Consider the following 19,879-nt stretch of genomic DNA (forward strand, 5'->3'; position numbering starts at 1 on the left):
CTTGCAGGGATAACCAAAGTCTTTGAGATAAATTATTTCATTTGAGTTTCATCAACATACAACCCAGAAACCTGATTTTAATAGCAGTTTATAATTTCCATGGTAGAAAATCTGTAAAATTTCAAGAAAGGGCAAGAGAATTAATTTTTACTAATACTGAAAAAAGTTCACAGCTAAAAATATCCATTATTTCTGAGTAAGAAATCTCACTGATGGCCTGGAAACAGTCCTACCTCCTAATATAAGCAGCCTCTAGACCTGTTTGTAGGATTTCTAGTTTTATCAGTACTGATTATGAAGATGACAGACTTGTGGGACATTGCACCATGCTGTCTGGTATAAATTTACCAACATTTCAAACATGCTTCCTGCCCTCATTGCCCTTATGATGAAGTATGCAGTTCAGTTTTACCTCTTGTTTTGTATGGGTCTCTCACAGGAAAAACATTCACTGGGGGTATCTGAGAACAGGGTTCTCAGGGGAACATTTGGATCTAAAAGGGAGGAAGTGACAGGAATCTGTAAAAATTGCATACATTTCACCAACTATTGTTAGGATCACATGTTGCAGCAACAAAGACTAAAATGTATATAAGGTTGTTACTGAACACCTCAAAGGCAAAACTTGACCTTTTGCAAGCAGGAGTGAGAATTTGGATTAGATTCATCTGGGTTCAGTGCCAAGCTCTTGTAAAAATAGTGAACCTTCAGGATCTATGACAAGGAATCTAACTATCTGAACTAGCTTCCTACAAAGGACTCTGTTCCATGAGTTAGTGTAGAACTTACCCATAGACAGCAGAGAAAGCACAAATAGAACATATCTCCATCCATGGACAAGTTTTAGAAGTATTACAATTATTCCTTCATCCATGAAGATACAACTTTAATATTGTATTATGCAAATTCATCTACAGCATACAGGAATGAAGTTCTATTTAGAATTTACTCTCTCTTTTATTTTCATCAAGTACAATGCTCTGATTTTTCTCATCTTTCCCACTTCACAAATACTTGAACTCCTTTAGTCCAAAATTTTATGGCATGTGAAGTCCTATGATTCAGGAAGATTCCTGGTGTCATTTTTGGGGAAACTTGTATTATTTGCTGTATTTATTGAAATGGACACTTTTGATTTGGCAGTGCTCCGAGCTTTGCTGGATCCCATTTTGTCAGTCAGGGTACCTGTCATGCAACAATTAATAAAACATACATGTATGCACATCAGCAATTTATGTCAGAAGGAAAAAGTACCAAGTTCTGCAACACAAACAAGAATGGGGAATGGATCATTTTGCATGAAATAAAATATTTTTATTTATATAGGTGTATTAAATGTAGCTCATATTACTGTATTTTACATAGTTGTTGAATTTACCTCTCATGGTACAAGATACATGGCCCGGCACAGCCCACATTCAAAGGTTGCCAGACTATAGAAGTTCAAGTGGACCAAAGTTCTTTAATTGTATGTTCTATTTTTTATACATTGGAGCATGGATCCATAAAGACAAGATATCTATGTGTGTTAGAGATGTTGGAAGTGTTTCAAATATTATCTAGTAGGAATTTCATAAAAATGCACAAACAGAATTACTATGAATTGTAAGGCAGTACATCAAGTATGCTTGTATTTAATGTATTATAACAGCATTTTCTGGATATTCTGAGGAAAACAAAATCTATCAATATGAACAGTCTGTCTCAAGGCCAAACACAAATCAGTAACTTCCAGAACATGAACAAGGAGGTTAAGAACTACAATATGTAATTTCTGAGATTTGAGGTTCTCATGACAGCAAGTATGAAGGCTGTCTTCTGGGTTGTGGTGTTATGTAGTTTGGTAGAAGTTTCCTGACATTTTAGAGGTCATCACCGTAATGAAGGAGACAACAAGCACGTCTAAAATGTTGGTAAGCTTCTACCAGACTACATGGTGCAATGACCCAGAAGACAGCCATTTTCACTGTGCCATTTTATTAGTAGATGGACAAACTATCACAGAGAAAACGATTACTACCAAATCAATACTTCAAACATCCCTAAAGAGTAAGTCTACAAAAGTAACATCATATGTAGAAATTACAGTAGATAAATAAGAATTCTAAATTCAGATATTTTGAATATATTCTTATGTCTTAGGTCCCAGTACCCTTATAATCCTGTTAAGTTCTATAAATTTAATTCTGAATCAGCCTTTTGGTAACATCTCCATAAAAATCTTCTACATCTCTACATATGAAGCTGTACATTGGCCACATAACCTATAGTGATATTATAGTGAACACACTGAAGAATGTTTTCTTTTTTACCAGTCATAAACCGTGAAGAATATCAGATGTTTACAGACAATATAGCTCCTTAATTGCAAGCCACTCCTCTTATACATATACAGTAACTTCCTAGCATGTCAATATAGCGTCTGGAGTAGTCAAAACAAATTAGTATCCCTGGAACATTAATTAAATACTGATGAGTAACCACTCATCACATTATTGTTCTATACAACCCAGTGACAACCTAACCTAAACTGCTAAGTAGAATATATCAGATTATATAAAAGGACCAATTTCATGAGGAAGGTAGTCAATGTCCTCTCAGCACAAGGAGGTGTGATGGTATCAAATGCATGTATTATATTCTAGTTCTTAACTTCTGATATGAGTGACCACCCCTAAATCTCTGAAACAGAAAATATATAAAATCTCTATGCTGCCTTAGAAGGTAATATAGCTAATGAAACACGTATTTGTCATATAAAGGTTACAAAGATCATTGCTTAAAGAAACAGTTTTAGTTTGGATATCCCATAAATATGGAAACTACAAGATATAATTTTGGCAGTGTTTCTTATATTGCATACTATGTCACACTTTATCATGCCTTGGCTAACATTTGTAATGAAACACTGATGATGATATGACAAGCCATCTTTCATAATGATATTTATTCCAGTTGTTCTGCTAAATATATTAATAATCTCATAATCAGTACAGCCCACGAACATTTCTTCAGGAATACAAGAATAATAGTTTGTAACAAACAGATAAAAAAGGCAAAATAAATAAATAAATAATTTAATGAGTATATATTTACCTAAGGCCTTCAATATACTATTAATTATCCCTCTAGCTATCATTTGATGGACTGTTGATAGCTTTATTTCATAATTACTTACAAATCAGTAGATAAGTCTCAAACTCTTGTAAAAACTGCATGGTTGACCTCAAGACACAGACATGAGATATTTATTTTTTTACTCTAACAAATTCTCTATCTGGTGTTTATGAAAAGTATGCACTTTAATTTATTTCAGTGTTTAGGATATAATTGGAACAGATACTTTATTCAAGAAGGCCAATCATTAAAAAAATCATATCTATAAATGTTAATAATAATTGTATGAGACAATCCTGCCATATAATGAAATAGTCATAAAAAAGACACAGAAGTTTTAATTGCCTATATTTATTAATGGGCTACATCAACATTAACAAATTTAATGTCACAGAATGTCAGTTATGAAATTATCAGTTAGTGAGTGATACCTCCTAGCTATTTAACCGCTGAGATTGTTCACCCAGTCTTCTCAGACAACACAATGAATGATGAATGTTACTTAAAACACCTTCATAACCACTTTGTTCAACTTTTCGGGGACTGGAAGTAAATATGGATGAAACATTTTTCTAATAATGGGGATATAGCCACATACAGTGAATGAAATTCATTTCTAAATGAAAATTTCCATAATAGGGTCAATTCTGATATCTTGAGCAATTTGGAACTGGATGATCTGTTACATTACTCTCTGCACTTGAATCCTTGTGATTATTTCTTATGGAATTCCTGAAGGGTTGAACGGTTGAAGAACTGACAGCAAATATCACCGAAGTATCACTTTGGAAACACCAGTTGTGTTTATGGAAAAAGTTAGTCGATGTCTGTAAATGATATTGGATGTACAGGGATCATATACTGAATATATTCTTACATTAATAAAATCTCCTGTGCTTTATTCGCTTGTGATAATAGAACCAGTGGTGTAGGTGCAATAAATAAATTAAATATAGGCATTTAAAACTACTACATCTTTATCCGATAACCTGTTCATGTGATATGGATGAATGACAGCATATATTGGGAATGTTTAGGCAGATTAAAAGAGCAACCACGCAAAATACATCATTACCCAAAACCCATGGTATCCAGTGACAGAAAAAAAAATCTTTTTTAAACAGTAAACTGATAGTATAAACTCGCCATGCTTCAAAGTTAATATAATCAGATCACATACCAATAACAAACCTCCCATTTTGCTCAATGAACAGTAATAATGATTCCACTAAAGACCTCATCCATCAACTATCAACTCAAAACATTGAAAACATTCATTCACTCTAACATACAATTACTGTACCACTATGTATTTTGTATTGTCTCAATTAAAATTTATAAAAGAGTTAACCAAAATTATAAGAAAAGAATACCAATAACAAAACAATCATTTTTAATTATTCTATTCAGACAACCTGATTGAATATGTAAATGCCTTATAACAGACCACAAACACAAACACCAGCAATTTTTAATTTATTAATTCAGAAAAGATTCAATGAAGAACATAATCTTTGGCACTTATATATACAGATTATGTAAGACACTTGAATGTTTCATATCATGATTTCATCAAAACTGATTATAACTTCAGCAAGATTCTCTTTATGGCTGATAACCTGAGTGCATACTTGGTAGTACAGTCACAGAATTACTGTTTCTGCTCCAAGAATGGAACAATCTTAAAGTAGGCAACGGAATCTCAATGCAACAAACAGTAATATCAAAATCTTAATTACGTATCACGTAGATAACACTGGTCACATAAACAGGTGTTTATTTATGGTTATCACACTTCTAAGTCTGGTAGATTAAACAAATACTTTAAATACACTGCAAAATTAATAGGAAATTGTTATAACGACACAGGCTAGACACACACTCACATCTGCCAAATTACTGAATTGCTTAAATTGTTTACCAAAACAGACATGAAAACAAAGGAGTCACTGCTCGGACTCAAAAGCGACATGAAGCAGCTTCCTAGACCTTCCGTTGCTCCGATCTATCCCTGGAAAATCACATGTCATAACAGACCTAAAATATATATATATGTGTATACATATATATACATACATTCACCCTTAGAGACTTACTGGTTTTTATAGAAAAATAACTGAGCACCATCTTGACAAACAAATATTTTTGTAATTGACTTCAATAACTGAAATGTTGCTTAGCTTGTCTCTATAAAGAAATTCCTTTCCAAAATGATTATTTTATATCACCAATAATGTTAGCCAGAAAATTACTAAATCCTGTGCAAGTCTTTACAGTACATCTAAACTACAAATATTTTACTCAGTCAAATGGCAAGCCATACTGACGGGATTTTACAGTATACCATTAAATCACGTTTTGTTTAATAATTACTACGAGGAATGCACAGAACAAATACAGATTAAAATCACTAACAGAAACAATATGAAAAGCAATCAGATAAAGTACATAAACCTCATCATATTTTGCCAGTTCACATATAATAATCATAATTATTGCTATTTTTTGTTTCATTACTTACTAATGACAAAAATGAATGCGTTATTGTGAGGTGCCATGTATGATACTACAACAAATTTAATACTCAGGTCTCAGCTATCAAGACTTCTCACATTTTACACGAACATGCAGAAATAAACATCACATTTGTTTGAATAATTTTCTCTGAGCACAGAACACATGCATCTGATTATTGTTTAATTTCTTCTCAGATCTTTAAAATAATGCTAATGCTAATGACAATTTAAAACCATTTACACCTACTTCCAATTTCATCATACTGCAACAGATGCGACACAAAGTTACAGGCTCTTTCATACGCAATATTCAACTAGTTTTATATGCAGAGATTTCTTGGACAATAACATCAGTAACTCTGCAGTGATTAAAAACGTTTCTGAATGTTCTTTGCATATTTTCATGATTGTTATTTTTATAATTGTCAATGGCTATCGCACGTCACTTTTACAAACTGCAATTTTTTTTGTGGTGTCCTTACCATTTTCAGGGCACCAAATTTTAGGGTTTTTACATTTTTAGACTCTTTTAAATTTTATATATCTCCAAGGAAAAGTGTTATACAAAACATTTTAAAAACAAAGAATAACTTATATTTTGTTAAAAATTAAAATGCTTACCTTCCCAGCAAAGACACAAAGTTGTAACAAATTTTGATACATTCTTTAGTCAAAAAACTTTCCTTGATCTTTTACCTTCGATTATCTTTCCGGTCTCCTACTGATGTTACTCAGTCTTCAGGGCAACAAAATATTACCTTTATTATCACATAAATGAACAAAACATTCAAATGCTTTCTCTTTTAGGTTTAAAGCTTCAACCTTAATCACAGTCAAGTATTAATTTCATGATTGACTAGTTCGTATTATTTCTCTCTACACCATCATTGGCACATTTCTATTTTCCTTTATTGGTGCTACCTGTTGTTGTACCATGAGGCCATATCAAACACCATTCATTAACAAGGCTTAAAACTGTAAGGAACGCTTTCCACACATTCACAACGTGATATCAACACTATAGAAAACGTGCCAAGAAATATGCAAATTTGTCTTTTCTGCCATTTTCTTCCTGTCTGGGTAGAATTATTCTGAGGCAAAGACAAACATAATTTAACACATCTTAATCCTTATCATCTAAGAGGAATATACTCTCAATATCACGTGTTTTCTTCAGGCTGATGTATGAAGCTTGGAACACTGCTTTTATCCTTTCAAATACATCCCGATCATACACAGATCGAGCAGTGTTGGTGAGATCAAAGGGCTCTGTGAGATAAGAACAGATAATGTGATGAATGTTATTATTTATAATTTTATATTTTAATTTTAATTCCGTCCTATGTGCTCTATTAAGAATGGTTAACAAATCTCTTACCTTCAATGCAAAGGTATTTCCATTGATGGGGGTCATTTTTGTACGTACGAGCTCTACGACATTCTTCTATTGGTACGCGGGATGCCAACCGCACAGACATGGCATACTGACTGAAGCTGAAATAAGGATTCACGTCAGCACAGATTTTTAGCTCCTTTCACGAAGAAGCGTGAAGCAGGAAAACAAAAGTGAAGTTCATCAATACAAACAAACCATACATTTCACTCCCTAGACATGTTACTGATAAACACATACATGTGAATAAAATAAATATACATGGGAAGTACAGCCTAGTATTTGCTATGAGTTACAACTAACAATTCCATCCCACCGTGCTACTGGTCTGGCCCGCGAACCTTGGGTCCAATGGCAAGCACGCTAACCACTAGTCCACCGAGGGCAATGTATGAAATATCACTCACGAAAATTCAGCGTAATAGCGCAAAAAGTCGTGCAGAAGCTCTCCCAATGTTTGACTGTTATCTGAGTTGAAAGGTGGCAAGTCTTCATAGATGTCTATCATCTGGATGTCGGAATGTGGGGTGAATTTACCCGGATACATTCCATGCAGGCACGGGAGTACTGGAGGGGTAACACCACCTGTAGAAATACAGATTCATTCAGTCCTTCAGTACCTGCTACAATATTGAGAATGCAGTGCTTCTAAAACATAATGGAGAAGGGTCTGAAACACAAAATAAATTATACAGATTTTATATACCTCAAGTACATTCAACTTTAAATGAACAGTGACTGGACATCTTTACTATAACATTCCAGAAAAGTTATTTCAGATTAGTGTAGTCAACCTTACTTTATCTATTTTAAGAAATAAATACAAAATTAAATTAATTTCAAATTGCTGGTATTTATGACATTTGTGATATTGTTTTTCAACCCACTGATATGCGTCTATTTTATTTCAGTGTAGGAATCAATTTGACAAAAAGTATGTTTTAAAAGTTACTTTTGGTTTCTGTCTATGAATATTCCAAAACGTTAATTGATTTCATCACTTTGTGAACCTGAATGTATTCTATTTGCTTCATAGACATCATTCTGTAACATTTTTAAATACTGGTCTCAAATACTGTGTGCAATTTATAATTTATTTAATCTGCCATGTGAGATTCTAATCTAGCCCACTTAATTATCCTGAGTATTCTAAAAAAAGGTATAGCTCACATAATTAATTATGACATTTCAAAATTATACGTAAAACTTTAGATATATTTTGACACAGAAAGATAAAAAGTTTCAGACTTTTAATAAGATGAATATATTGTATTATGTGCATTTCTTCATTAAATCAAGAGATAAGTACCATAAAATTCTAAAGCAAATTTAAAATTTATCTGTACCTCAGAGACAAAATATCAAATTTAGACCCTTTTCCAGTAATTATTATATTCTTTAAATAACTAATTCCATGTATCACAAACCTTCTTGAGAAGCTAACAGTCACTCAACCAGTCAAAAATGTCCCTGCATTTTACAACAAAATCTAGGGCTAAGGGTACAGTCTGATGGTGGGCTCTTACAAACACCGAAATGAAACATCAGGTTCCATAAAATATGTTGGAATTTGATGACCACCTGAGCAACTATAAATTTTTCAAGACCCTGCAACACGGAATTAATTAATGTATTAATAAAAACAGGCAAGATAGGAAAATCAATCAAAAGGATAATAGTTGTCTGTATACACTCATGCATGTACAGAAAATGGATGTTCAAAACAGTGTGAATTAATTAAACAGAATATAAGAACACATGCTCACCTGTTGACAGCAATAAAACATAAGCATCTTGAGTATTCAACTATTTAATTCTGTGGTTATTCTTACTTTGAACAGAATATGCACCTACAATTAATATGTGCTCATTATGTAAAAATTTCTCCTCCCACTGTAGATTGCACAAAATGGCAGTCTGTCTGTGCAACTTAGTAACTTTTAAATATAATGAATCTGACAGACATCAGATTGAATCCCTTCTGATGCTAAAATCTGTGTAGAAGAAAATACGGGTCTTCTTACATGCACAAATAACAAATTGGTCTACTCATGTTATAAGTGAGAAAAATTTACCTTTATAGTGGTTATGTACAGAGTGATCCACTTGGTTATGGATAAAATATAAACTACTTTTAAGTAACACCTGTTAACTATTATTAACTATAGTTAATATAATTTGCCTACTGAGACGGACAATCGTGTTAAGGCTTATTCAGGCACAAGTCGCAGCATGAGGCCTAATTTTTCACATGCTGTTCCACTTCTTGGAAACTGGCAGCAACCTTCTTTATCTGGTATGTCCGTGAGTCACCGAATATACACAATGTCTGTCACTAACCCCTACATAAATGAAATCATGAGTGTCATGGTTGGTGACCTTGAAAACCAAAATATGAGTCTGTCACTACCACACAACTTGTTAACAAAGGTTTCATTTAAGCAATAAAGCACTTTTATAATGTTACATTTTTTCCCCATACAAAATGGATCACACTGTATTCCATTCTTTTTAATTTAATTTATATACACCTTGTCAGATTCGCATAACATGCAAACCGCATATGATGAATGTGGGTATCTGTACGCCTGCTATTATATCGATCCTACAACCTTCTTATTCTGTGTATTAGCTTAAAATTCTTACCAGTGTCTTCCCTTCATCATTTTGTTCTATAAGATAACAAATTTTCTGAGAGCAGAATTACCTTCACCACTGTGTTTAAGTACAAGCAGCATGCTAAAATTAAAAGTTAAATAAAAAAAAGAGTGCCTTGTATTTTATTTATAAAAATAATTGATGGCCTGGTTCTCTGGCTGGAACAATGGGTGACATCACCAGTCACCGTTGCTTAGCAACAAACGCACTGGGAACTGTAAGAGACAGAAGAAAGATGCTATTCAATATATGTATATGTGATATGATAATCTAGAAGGGTTGTTTGTTTTTCACATTGTTACAGCCAGAAATCCAATCCAGAAATTCTGTTACAGAAATTACTTTCAATTAATATGGCATTGTGAATGCAGTATAAAACTCCTAAAATTAAAAAATGGGTCTAACTTAAGGGAAAGAAAAACATTTACTTATGGCAATGTGCTCCAATGTGTCATTTTAATATGTAAAGTACTAATAACAAAGAAAGTAATAATACTCACACTGCAAGAAATGAATAACCATAAGCACCAATGAGTAACTTGAAATTGTCATATTCTTTGCATCATTAATATTGTGTTTGTGGGCCCAGAGCTTGATAATGAGTACCAGAGGACGCACTCTCCAGTCCACTGCAAGAAAAATTTTCATAGCTCTAATCAGTCACACCTAACTACAAAAGACATTAATAAGAATTTCAATGTGTGTCAACTGTGATGTTCTAGGTTATAACGCTGTGTCAGTTAACACGTGGTTACGTGTTGCTCCATAATGCTAGTAATCGCCTAAAAGACTGCATGGTGCCTCAACCTAGAAAACTATGATTAACATTTTCACATCGACAACCTCCAATTTCAGATACTTTTAAATGTGTCTTATCAAATCACTGTTAACAAAACCAACTAACTGTGTTGAAAATAAAGACAAGTTAACATACCTACTGCCATGAGATTTAAATGAGAACTTACGACAAGATCTTCAGCTGCCTGAGCTGGTTTTATGGCTTAACATTTGTTAGTATTTTAGTACTAAATACATTCTAATTAAACTGTATTTTAATACTGACAGAATCATTTAATGAGACTCATATCCCTGTTGGTAAAATTCTACCAGAATACATGATTCTAAAACCCAAAAGACAGCCAGGTAAGTGGATAACCTCATCAAGGGAGCAACAATTTTAAATAATTCCAATAGACAAACAAATCTTTGTAAAACCACCCAAAGTGAGAAAATAATTGTTAAATGAAAGTACTGAATGATTTTTAACATATGTATTAATACAGAAAGCTATTTAGAAAAAAAGTGAATAAATGTGAAAAATTACAAATAATAAAATAAAGACAACAAAATTAACTATAAATAAATGAAACAGTCAATTAAAAATAAAACAATAAAAATGTATGTTCAGAAACTGATTAAAGGAATTTCTGTCTAGAAGGAACTCACTTCGTGAGTAACAGGAAAGCAGATGTGTGTTGCGTATCCCCACAGAATTGTTGCAGTTCAGATCCACTTCCAGACAGAAGCATGTATCACGGAATTTCAAGATAGGCACTTTAGCTTGGATTAGTTCTGGATGTTCTATGAAGCCTGTAAAAAATATCAGTATTTAAAAATAAACACACCACAATGTGACTCTTATAGCTTATACTGCACTTAATATGCATTTGGATGAGGCACTTTGAAGCAATACAAACACAGAAGAATCACATCAAACTGAGTTGTTATGGATGTATTAAATGTAATATGGAAAATTAACACGGTTGTCCAAGGTGTCTTCTGGGTTGTAATGACAGAGGAATAAGCTGCCTTCATCTTCAACCCCAAAGATGAAAACTCTAGTATCCACGTACAAGTTCACACAGCATGAAGAAACCCAGGAGGCCAACACCGACATTTTCACCACCGAGATAACTTCGAATCTTACATTATACGAGGGTGAGTCAAATGAAAACCGTAAAACTGAGATAAAAATTCGAAATATCACGCCATTGTCCTATAAGTTGGCAGACATGTTACCAATGCTATAAAGAGTATCCTATAAGTGGCAGTATAATGCAGACAAACAGAACGCCATCACAGTGCCAGTTTGAATATGGCTGCTCCACTAGTTACATGCACGAAAGAAGAACAATGTTCTGTAATTCGTTTTTTGATCAGTAAAGGTGTGAAACCGATTGAAGTTCATCGACGGATGAAGGTTCAGTATGGAGATGCATGCTAGTCACAGCGGCAAGTGTACGAGTGGAGTAGGAAATTCAGAAATGGTGTGACGTCTGTGGCAGACACTCCTCGCCCGGGTCAGGTGCACAGAGTTGTGACCCCTGAGTTTATTGCAGCAGTTGAAGCCCTAGTGATGGAAAATCGCCGAGTGTCGGTGGATGAAATAGCCGAAATTCTTAACATGAGTCATGGATCAGCACACCATGTCATTTATGATGTGCTCCAGTTTCACAAAGTGTCTGCAAGGTGGGTGCCGCAGCAGCTGACTCCAGAATGGAACCAACGACATGTTGACGCCTGTGAAGAACTTCTGCGGCGCCTTCAAGCAGAAGGTGATGGCTACTTTCGAGAATCGTTACTGGCGATGAAACTTGGGTGCACTACCACCAACCGGAAACAAAGAGAACGAACAAGGAATGGCGTCATTCCTCATCACCGAAACCCAAGAAGTTCCGGACGCAGCCATCTGCAGGGAAGATTATGCTGACTCTCTTTTGGGACGAACGAGGCGTACTCTTGGAGCACTACACGTCTCGGGGGAACACTATCACCAGTGCCTCATATTCAGATCTCTTGAAGAATCATCTTCGACCTGCAGTCAGATCAAAGCGACGTGGACTTTTCATTAGAGGTGTCCTTTTGAAACATGACAATGCTCGGCAACAATCCAAGACTTGCACTTTGAGTGTCTTCCACATCCGCCATACTCACCAGACCTAGCCCCAAGTGATTACCACATGTTTGGGCCACTCAAAGAGGTGATGGGAGGAAAGAAGTTCCGTTCTGATGAAGAGGTACAGCAGGCGGTGCATGAGTGGTTCCGCAGACAACCACAAGAATTTTTTTCTAGAGGAATCCATACACTTCGTAAGTGCTGGAGGGCCTGTATTGAACGAAATGGAGACTATGTAGAAAAATGATATAGTTGTGTACCGCTTTCATTCAATAAATTAAAATAAATTTTTTTTTTACGGTTTTCATTTGACTCGTCCTCGTACATACTTGTTTTAAGAAGACTCACCACAGCCCCGTAAACACTTCAACATCTGCTCAAGATGACCAACAGCTTCATTCCGCTGATCCATTTCAGTATGTCGTACATGAAGGCACATATCCACATCACTCTTGTCACTTCCAAATCCATTCATAGTGGAGCCTACAAGGTATAGTCCATAGCGTGGGAATGATAACTGTTTATAACATACAAAAATAAGAAATGGAACATAATCATAAATAAAAATCAACTGATACACCCCTCCCAAACCTAACCGTGATGCCCATATAATGGAGGAGAAAATCATTTGTACTAACTAACTACTAACTAATAGGTCTCCAGTTCGCTGAAGTCAAGATATGAGCCGTCATGCCACGGGCTGTGTAGCACCGAGACGGTGATAGTGTTCTAACAATCATTTTGGGACACCACAGTGCGGAGTCAACTCAACCTTATCACTAACTGTGTAGGTGTTAAACCTTTCATAGCCTCTGTGCAATCTACTCTCTTAGTTACTGACCCGCTAGACACCAAAACGGCCCACTGTTTATGCACGACCCAGTTGACTGACTGTGCCAAAAAGTAATTTTAAAACAATTTTTTACAAGTACTCCAATTCTGTGAACTTGTCTGAGTGTACTATAAGAACCATTTATTCCACATTTGTTGTAGCTGAAGTTAAATGTTACACTTTCAAGATTTAACATTTGAATATCCTCAAGACTCAGTAGGGTTTTAATTTCTAATGGCATTGAAGATTTACGCAGAGGGAGTTTACACTTCTGAAGTTAATTTGTAATATTTTAATACTGTAAATATGTATATCCGACACACATAATTAAAGTTAGAGCAACTGCTTTGTCCCCCCCACATTTTTAATTTCCACAACTTCATGTTTTGATATACGTGCATATATGTTATTATATACCTTAATAAAATCAGATAGACATTTCCAGAGTTTAATCTTCTTCTTAAATGTATCTTCTGTTTGTTGATGTATCATGAATTTATTCCAAATGCCTTCTGACAGCTAAAAGAATACAATAAAAATTATTATAACAGCAAAACAATAATTATTATTAGCTTTCTTGCAATACTTAATTCTGAACTCAAAGTTACTAAGCTCATCTTCTTGGAATATATGTGTAAGACAGAATCACCAAATATAAGAAATTCCTTCAAGTCAGCCAAGACTGGTTTCATCAAAGCAGAGACTGATTTTCTCATGATAATCTTATTTCCACAGTATGATGAGATTTTATCTTATTCTCATTCAAAAATACAGTGCCAGCTTAGTTTACATTTCTTATAAAAAAAATGTAAAAAGTGAAAAAATTCTGTGAAAACAAAAAATCCAAAAATGTTTATCCATTAAGTATCAAATCAACATGTTATGGTTATTGCCCAAAATTTAACCAGTTCTTTTCTGAAGCAAGACCTCTGTTCTTAACGTAAACTACATTTTGTAATAATGCAATACCTATAAGATGTGAAATCTAATGTCCAATGCTTTTACTACCACTAACAAAAGATAATATGACTTAAACCAGAAATATTCTTATATTGATATTCTATGGATATGAGAGTAGATGAGCAACGATCCTTCGTGATGACAGCTAAGATCTGATTAATGTACAGTATATGCGATTAGTACCAATACTGAAAATGTGTATGTAATAAATGCTATTCATTGTATAAGTTTAAATATTATTTATGCTATAAACAATGCCTGTATCTATTAAGTAATTTTACTAACTCATGCAACCCAAGGAGACTAATTTCACATAAAAGAATTAGTGATTAACAATAAAAATTGCACAAGCTAAGAAAATAAGTTTTAGAATTAGGGTGTGAAACACTGCACACTCTTAAGCTAGAGAGGTAGTGCACTTGCTACCTTATCCCAGTCACAGCCAGAGATAAGCTGTGGCGGTGTACAAGTAACCTGCATGAGATATGCACGAGAAAGAAGTTGGTCGGCAGCAACAAAAACTGGCAGTCCAAGTCCACCAGACAGAGGAAACAGGATTTCATTGAGTCTGCGTCCTCCACGTGAATGGCGATGAGGAGGTACTGGTAATGGTGGGGAATGTCTGCCAGAATGGTAACGTCGTTTGCTTAGATAGGGGCTCTCATTCCGAATTAGTCCAGGATGCCAAGATTGTTGTCGCTGCTGAAAAATCATACAACCACTACAGAATACCTAACCACCAACCATTTAAGAGCACTGTACTCAAGTTTGCAGCACTGAGTGGTATCCGTTTATCCAAGGTGGAGGGAAGCAACAAATTCATGTCTTCATAACAGTAAAAATAATTGAGACACGACCACACTGCATGTATTGTCCGCGAGGCACAAGAGTAGACCTGACATCTTTGGAGGTGGGGTAGAATTCTGTGCTACTAGCGGACAGAAAAACACACCAAGCTTATACAGGCCATACATTGTGAGGTAATGTACTGACTGACTGACAGCACAATGTTCTTAGGTAAGGAATACATCACCAGTGCATGCGCAGAACCCACTTTCCCCCTGCCACATAAACAATGACTGATAAGGCCAGGTCTACTCTCGTGCCTCGCGGACAATACAAGGGATCTATTACCAATTATGAAAAGGGGATTATAGCCGACCAATCCACTTAAATTCTAGATAATGTAAATGAAAATTATTTTCTGAAGCTTTTGTTAAAAAAAATCAGTGTAAAAGAATTAAACATTTTCTGTCCATTCTTCCAAACCAAAACTATGCCTTACTTGTCACCAACTTTCAGATTTGCAATTTTAATACAAAATCTGCCAGGTGAGAAATTTTATAAGCCGATGAGAACCTCTGTACGACACAGCCGACGACTAAATTCTCTTAATAAATTTCTCGACCATATCTAACACAGAGGATCTGCCAGTTCTATCAATTTAATTACATTTATTACAATGAATAACTTACATAGAACTGAAGACCATGCAGTGTCTGTATTGACTGTGCAGATGCCGAGTGTTTATGGAAATATGGTTGCTGATGTTGCTGCTGATGGCTGTGACCATTTTCAACTGCACTGTTATGGACTGGTGTGCCATATACCTCATGTAGACGTCTAAACATAATTCTTTGCGTTAACAAAATACTGAGGTGCTACAACTTATAAAATATATACTGCACCCAACATTTTACAATTATTACATATTTCTGAAGTCTGCTATGGCATAATTAACTATTAATAATGGACTCAGGACAGTCAAAAAACAAAACAATGACCTGGTGAAGCACACTGTATATTGCGAATATAAATTTGTTTGAAATGGGTCAGAAGTGTCTGAACAATAAACGCAAAAAGTTTCTTTCAGCAACACATGTATGCTCTTGGTTTCATGCACTAAAAGGCTTTGCTTACTTGACTCCTTTACAGTCCAATGAACTAGTGCCAGCCTTGGTATCATCAGACTCCTCACCAGTGGCCTGTAGCGCGCTCACATCAGAAAGTGCAGACTGTTGTAACTGCTGCTTACTGGGAGTAGGGGATCGAGACGAGAAACCCGAGTCAGAACTTGAGTTATAAGACAGATCTGAGTTGGATGCTAATGGATCCCGCTGACTACATCTCGGTGGTCTATGAAATTTTATTTATGAACAAAATTAGTAGTTCCTCAAATACATTAAACCAGGCCTTAACAAATCCTAGGGGGCAAAACTGTCTACTACTTTTGAGAGTAATAATTTTTAGTTTATGCCCTCTTTTTAAAACATAAACACAACAAGAATTGCACCACAGAACTGCTCATGTATCATGGTAAACAGATGGTGGACATTCATTCCTAATGTTATTAGGTGTCACCAGGTGCAAAAACATTAAACAAGACAAAAAAGGATGTACTCTTTTAAGTACACTACTATTCCAAAGGTGTTCTTCATGCCTCATATAGGTCACTGTCACATTACTGTGATCCAAAGCCGTTGCTGCTTGGTCCAACATAACTGTATGCCATTCTTGCACTAAAATCGTGACCAAGCTGTTGTAACCCATTTTATGTTTTGGATGGGGTCTTGATTTTAAAACTGAAGGGTGTACGAGAAAATAAATTACAAGAGATATGTGGACTTTTGTCTCACGTGGACGGATCGAGTGACCAATGAAGAAGTATTGAGGAGAGTCAACGAGCAAAGAAGCATTCTGCAGGCGATTACACGAAGGAAAGGTAACTGGCTGGGACATATTATGAGAAGGAATGGATTAATGAGTGATATCACCGATGGCCAGGTTGAAGGAAAGAGAGGACTAGGAAGAAGATTGATACAGCTAACCGACGACCTTAAACAAGGAAAGAAGATGACGTTCCAGGAATTAAAGCGAGAAGCCAAGAATAGGGACAACTGGAGAGCTCTTTTTGGGCAGAGCAATGGACCTGTCGTAAGACAGAACACTTAATAATAATAACTACAAAAGTAATAAAAATTATAGACTTGTGAATTATAGAATGCTAAATACACAAGATGACGGATGGATCCAGTGACAGGAAGTGAAAGGCTGATGACAAAAGATTTCACAGGCAGAAGAATGTGGAGCACACTGGTAGACCAGTGTGCTCCAAATGGTTTTATATTCCATACATGCACAAAAAGTGTGCAAAACCTGCAACATTTCATAAGCTTGGTTTGAGCAGCAGCATTTCTTCAGCACTTACCTTCCATTGTTTTTGTTCCAGGAATTTCTCTTCATAGTTGAGTTATGTACTAAAGGGCGGAATCCCACAGAAACAGGAGGTGGCATCAAAGAAGAGCTAGAACCATGAAGGTTACCACGATCCCTCCAGCCTCCCCCTCCTCTTCCACCAGGATGGTTGTTGTAACTTCGGTTGCGCACTGGAGGCATTTCCAGGCCCATTAATTGCAGTAACTCCAGAGGATATGGGTGCTCAAAGGGACTGTGACTGTAGCAGTTACTGGACAGAATTCGGTTCTGCCGATTACTACTACTATTATTATTATTTGTATCAGATAAGTTATTGTGATGGTGGTTGTGGTGTTGCTGCTGTTGATCCACAAAATTTACTACCATACGAGATGAGAACATTGCATGATACATTGCCTTCCAATCAGGTCTGTATTCAGATGAAGCAAGTACTGGAGGTATGAAAAAAAGACATAAACAGAATAAAAGATACTATCCTGTCTTTTCCATATTACATCTACTGAGAATGTTTCTTTGCACAGCATATACAATGTTGGATCTTAACTTTTTGTAATGTATCAATTGATACACTTCCCACAAAAAGCAAAGTAAATTAAATATTTACAAGAAAAGACCTAATACTTGGCACTATAAATAATAGTTCTTTACAATAATTCATATTCAGTTTGGAAGAAAGTGCACAAGATCTTGTGCTAAAAACATTAATAAAGTTGTAGTTTTTGCTGTTGGGAAGTCCTATATATGAGTGTTCAATCCTATATTTGAATGAAGGTAAAATTTTCAAACATTCTTCTGCCTCAATTCCTGATGTAGTCACTACTGCCTGTAGACTCTGATCCACTACCCGTATATATCACAGCCTTTATACAAATGAGGATTAAAGTTATGGCCCACTGTTTCTTGATATGGCAAAGTTAATTTGAAGCATTCCACATATTTCCTGCAACAGAATGTCACATTAATAAGAGAACAGTACAAGTTAATGTAATTTTTACCCTCCTCTATATTTTTATTATACACTGTATTCGGCAGTACATATCTGTTATTTACTGATTTAACATGTATCCAGAATTAATATATTATCATGAAAACAATCTGCATACACAAAAATACCTTAAACCATAATTAATTCAAAGTCAATTAGGTACTATATATAAGTCTACAACATATACCTCCACTAACTTCCAGTGTCTTCTTCTTACAATTGATGACAGACTGAAATACATCGTATAACCTTAGAACCATAGAAATTAATCGAAATCTAAAACATACAAAAACGGATTTTTAACTTAGAGAATCAATAGACACTTGTTTTTATTGGCTGTTCCAAACGTAATTTTAAATCTTACCATGATGTATAGATGTTTCATAAAGTATGGTTGCTGAAACAGCAAAAAGAGTTACACACAGTATACGCACCTATTCTGAAACACCAAATACAAGAAGGTTCAATCAATAATGTATAATTGTCACGTTTCAGTGACTCTAAATAACTATAACCAGACTTCCTCGGATTAATATTATTTATATGGAATTAAAATTCAACTGAGAAGAAGAAACACTTCGTCCTGCAACGCACATGTTAGATGGACATCCAAATCCATACCACATACGTACATTTCACAGATATAAGGAAATGTTAGTCGCAAGAATTTACATCGACAACTTACCTTACACAAAGTCTATCGAAATGTCGCCATGTTCACCTGTCCTAACCAACTAAAGACAAGTGAAGTGACCACAGCGCTTCTGAGAACGTTTTGGCTGTCCTTCGATAGAAACCACGCGGCCAGTAATGTGAAGAAAAGACTAAACCAACCACTGAATATCTGACAACAGAAGTGTAAAATAAAAATGACAATGTCCCGATTTCTCTGGATGTTACATTGGACACAAAGGGCTAACATTACATTAACAAGTACAGTACAATGAATATGTACAGGTTATCCGAAATATCAGAATACTCAAGGCACATATGGTAGCCTGGAAAATAATTTAGCAATTTTTAATACGGACCATATTTACAAGTGAGAGGTACCGTACATACGAAACTAAGACACTAAATTCACTACGACGCCAAAAATCCAATACATGAAACCTTGACACTGTCAGTTCCACTTCTGTGAAGTAAAAATTTTCTTACCTAACCTAACAAAACCTACACTGATTATGTCAGTACACATTTAGTAATAAGGTTTTAAAGAAATTTGGCCGGCTACTTGAGGTTGACGTCTCATTATGACATTATTCATAATTCTCAGAACATGTCCATCACAAACCTAATCCAACCT

The 19,879-nt window shown here is 35.2% G+C and overlaps 1 protein-coding gene across 8 annotated transcripts; it reads right to left on the reverse strand.

The window, feature by feature from the left end:
* Positions 1–1,289: 1,289 nt before the first annotated feature.
* On the reverse strand, positions 1,290–19,538 carry LOC110838064 (poly(A) RNA polymerase gld-2 homolog A). Of its 8 annotated transcripts, XM_087344831.1 has the most exons (14): positions 19,259–19,538; positions 18,938–19,012; positions 18,761–18,803; positions 17,581–18,528; positions 16,293–16,508; positions 15,848–15,995; positions 14,796–15,074; positions 13,830–13,931; positions 12,929–13,097; positions 11,131–11,274; positions 10,185–10,313; positions 7,434–7,611; positions 7,012–7,127; positions 1,290–6,902 (listed from the first exon to the last, which is right to left on the reverse strand). In XM_087344831.1, the coding sequence occupies exons 4-14, from the start codon at positions 17,979–17,981 to the stop codon at positions 6,757–6,759; spliced, it is 2,028 nt and encodes a 675-aa protein (XP_087200957.1). In that variant the 5' UTR covers positions 17,982–18,528; positions 18,761–18,803; positions 18,938–19,012; positions 19,259–19,538; the 3' UTR covers positions 1,290–6,756. The 8 variants fall into 8 exon arrangements, with proteins under 8 accessions (XP_087200957.1, XP_087200958.1, XP_087200956.1 ...); XM_087344832.1 differs by lacking the exon at positions 18,761–18,803 and having other exon boundaries at positions 18,938–18,970; XM_087344830.1 differs by lacking the exon at positions 18,761–18,803.
* Between the last annotated feature and the right edge of the window lie 341 nt (positions 19,539–19,879).

This window comes from Zootermopsis nevadensis, unplaced genomic scaffold (assembly GCF_977971745.1).
Source record: "Zootermopsis nevadensis isolate Lab colony 2312 unplaced genomic scaffold, Znev_1.0 Znev_ptg000008l, whole genome shotgun sequence".
Classification (NCBI taxonomy): Eukaryota; Metazoa; Arthropoda; class Insecta; order Blattodea; family Termopsidae; genus Zootermopsis; species Zootermopsis nevadensis.

Bases quoted from the DNA above. Each gene is read 5' to 3' on its own strand.
- LOC110838064 (XM_087344834.1), bottom strand. From the start codon at position 17,981: ATGTATCATGCAATGTTCTCATCTCGTATGGTAGTAAATTTTGTGGAT. The intron at 10,314-11,130 runs GTGAGTTCCTTC...TTTTTCTTGCAG, and splicing joins GCTTTCCTGTTACTCACGAA to TGGACTGGAGAGTGCGTCCT. The intron at 7,128-7,433 runs GTGAGTGATATT...TCCTTATTTCAG, and splicing joins CGCTATTACGCTGAATTTTC to CTTCAGTCAGTATGCCATGT.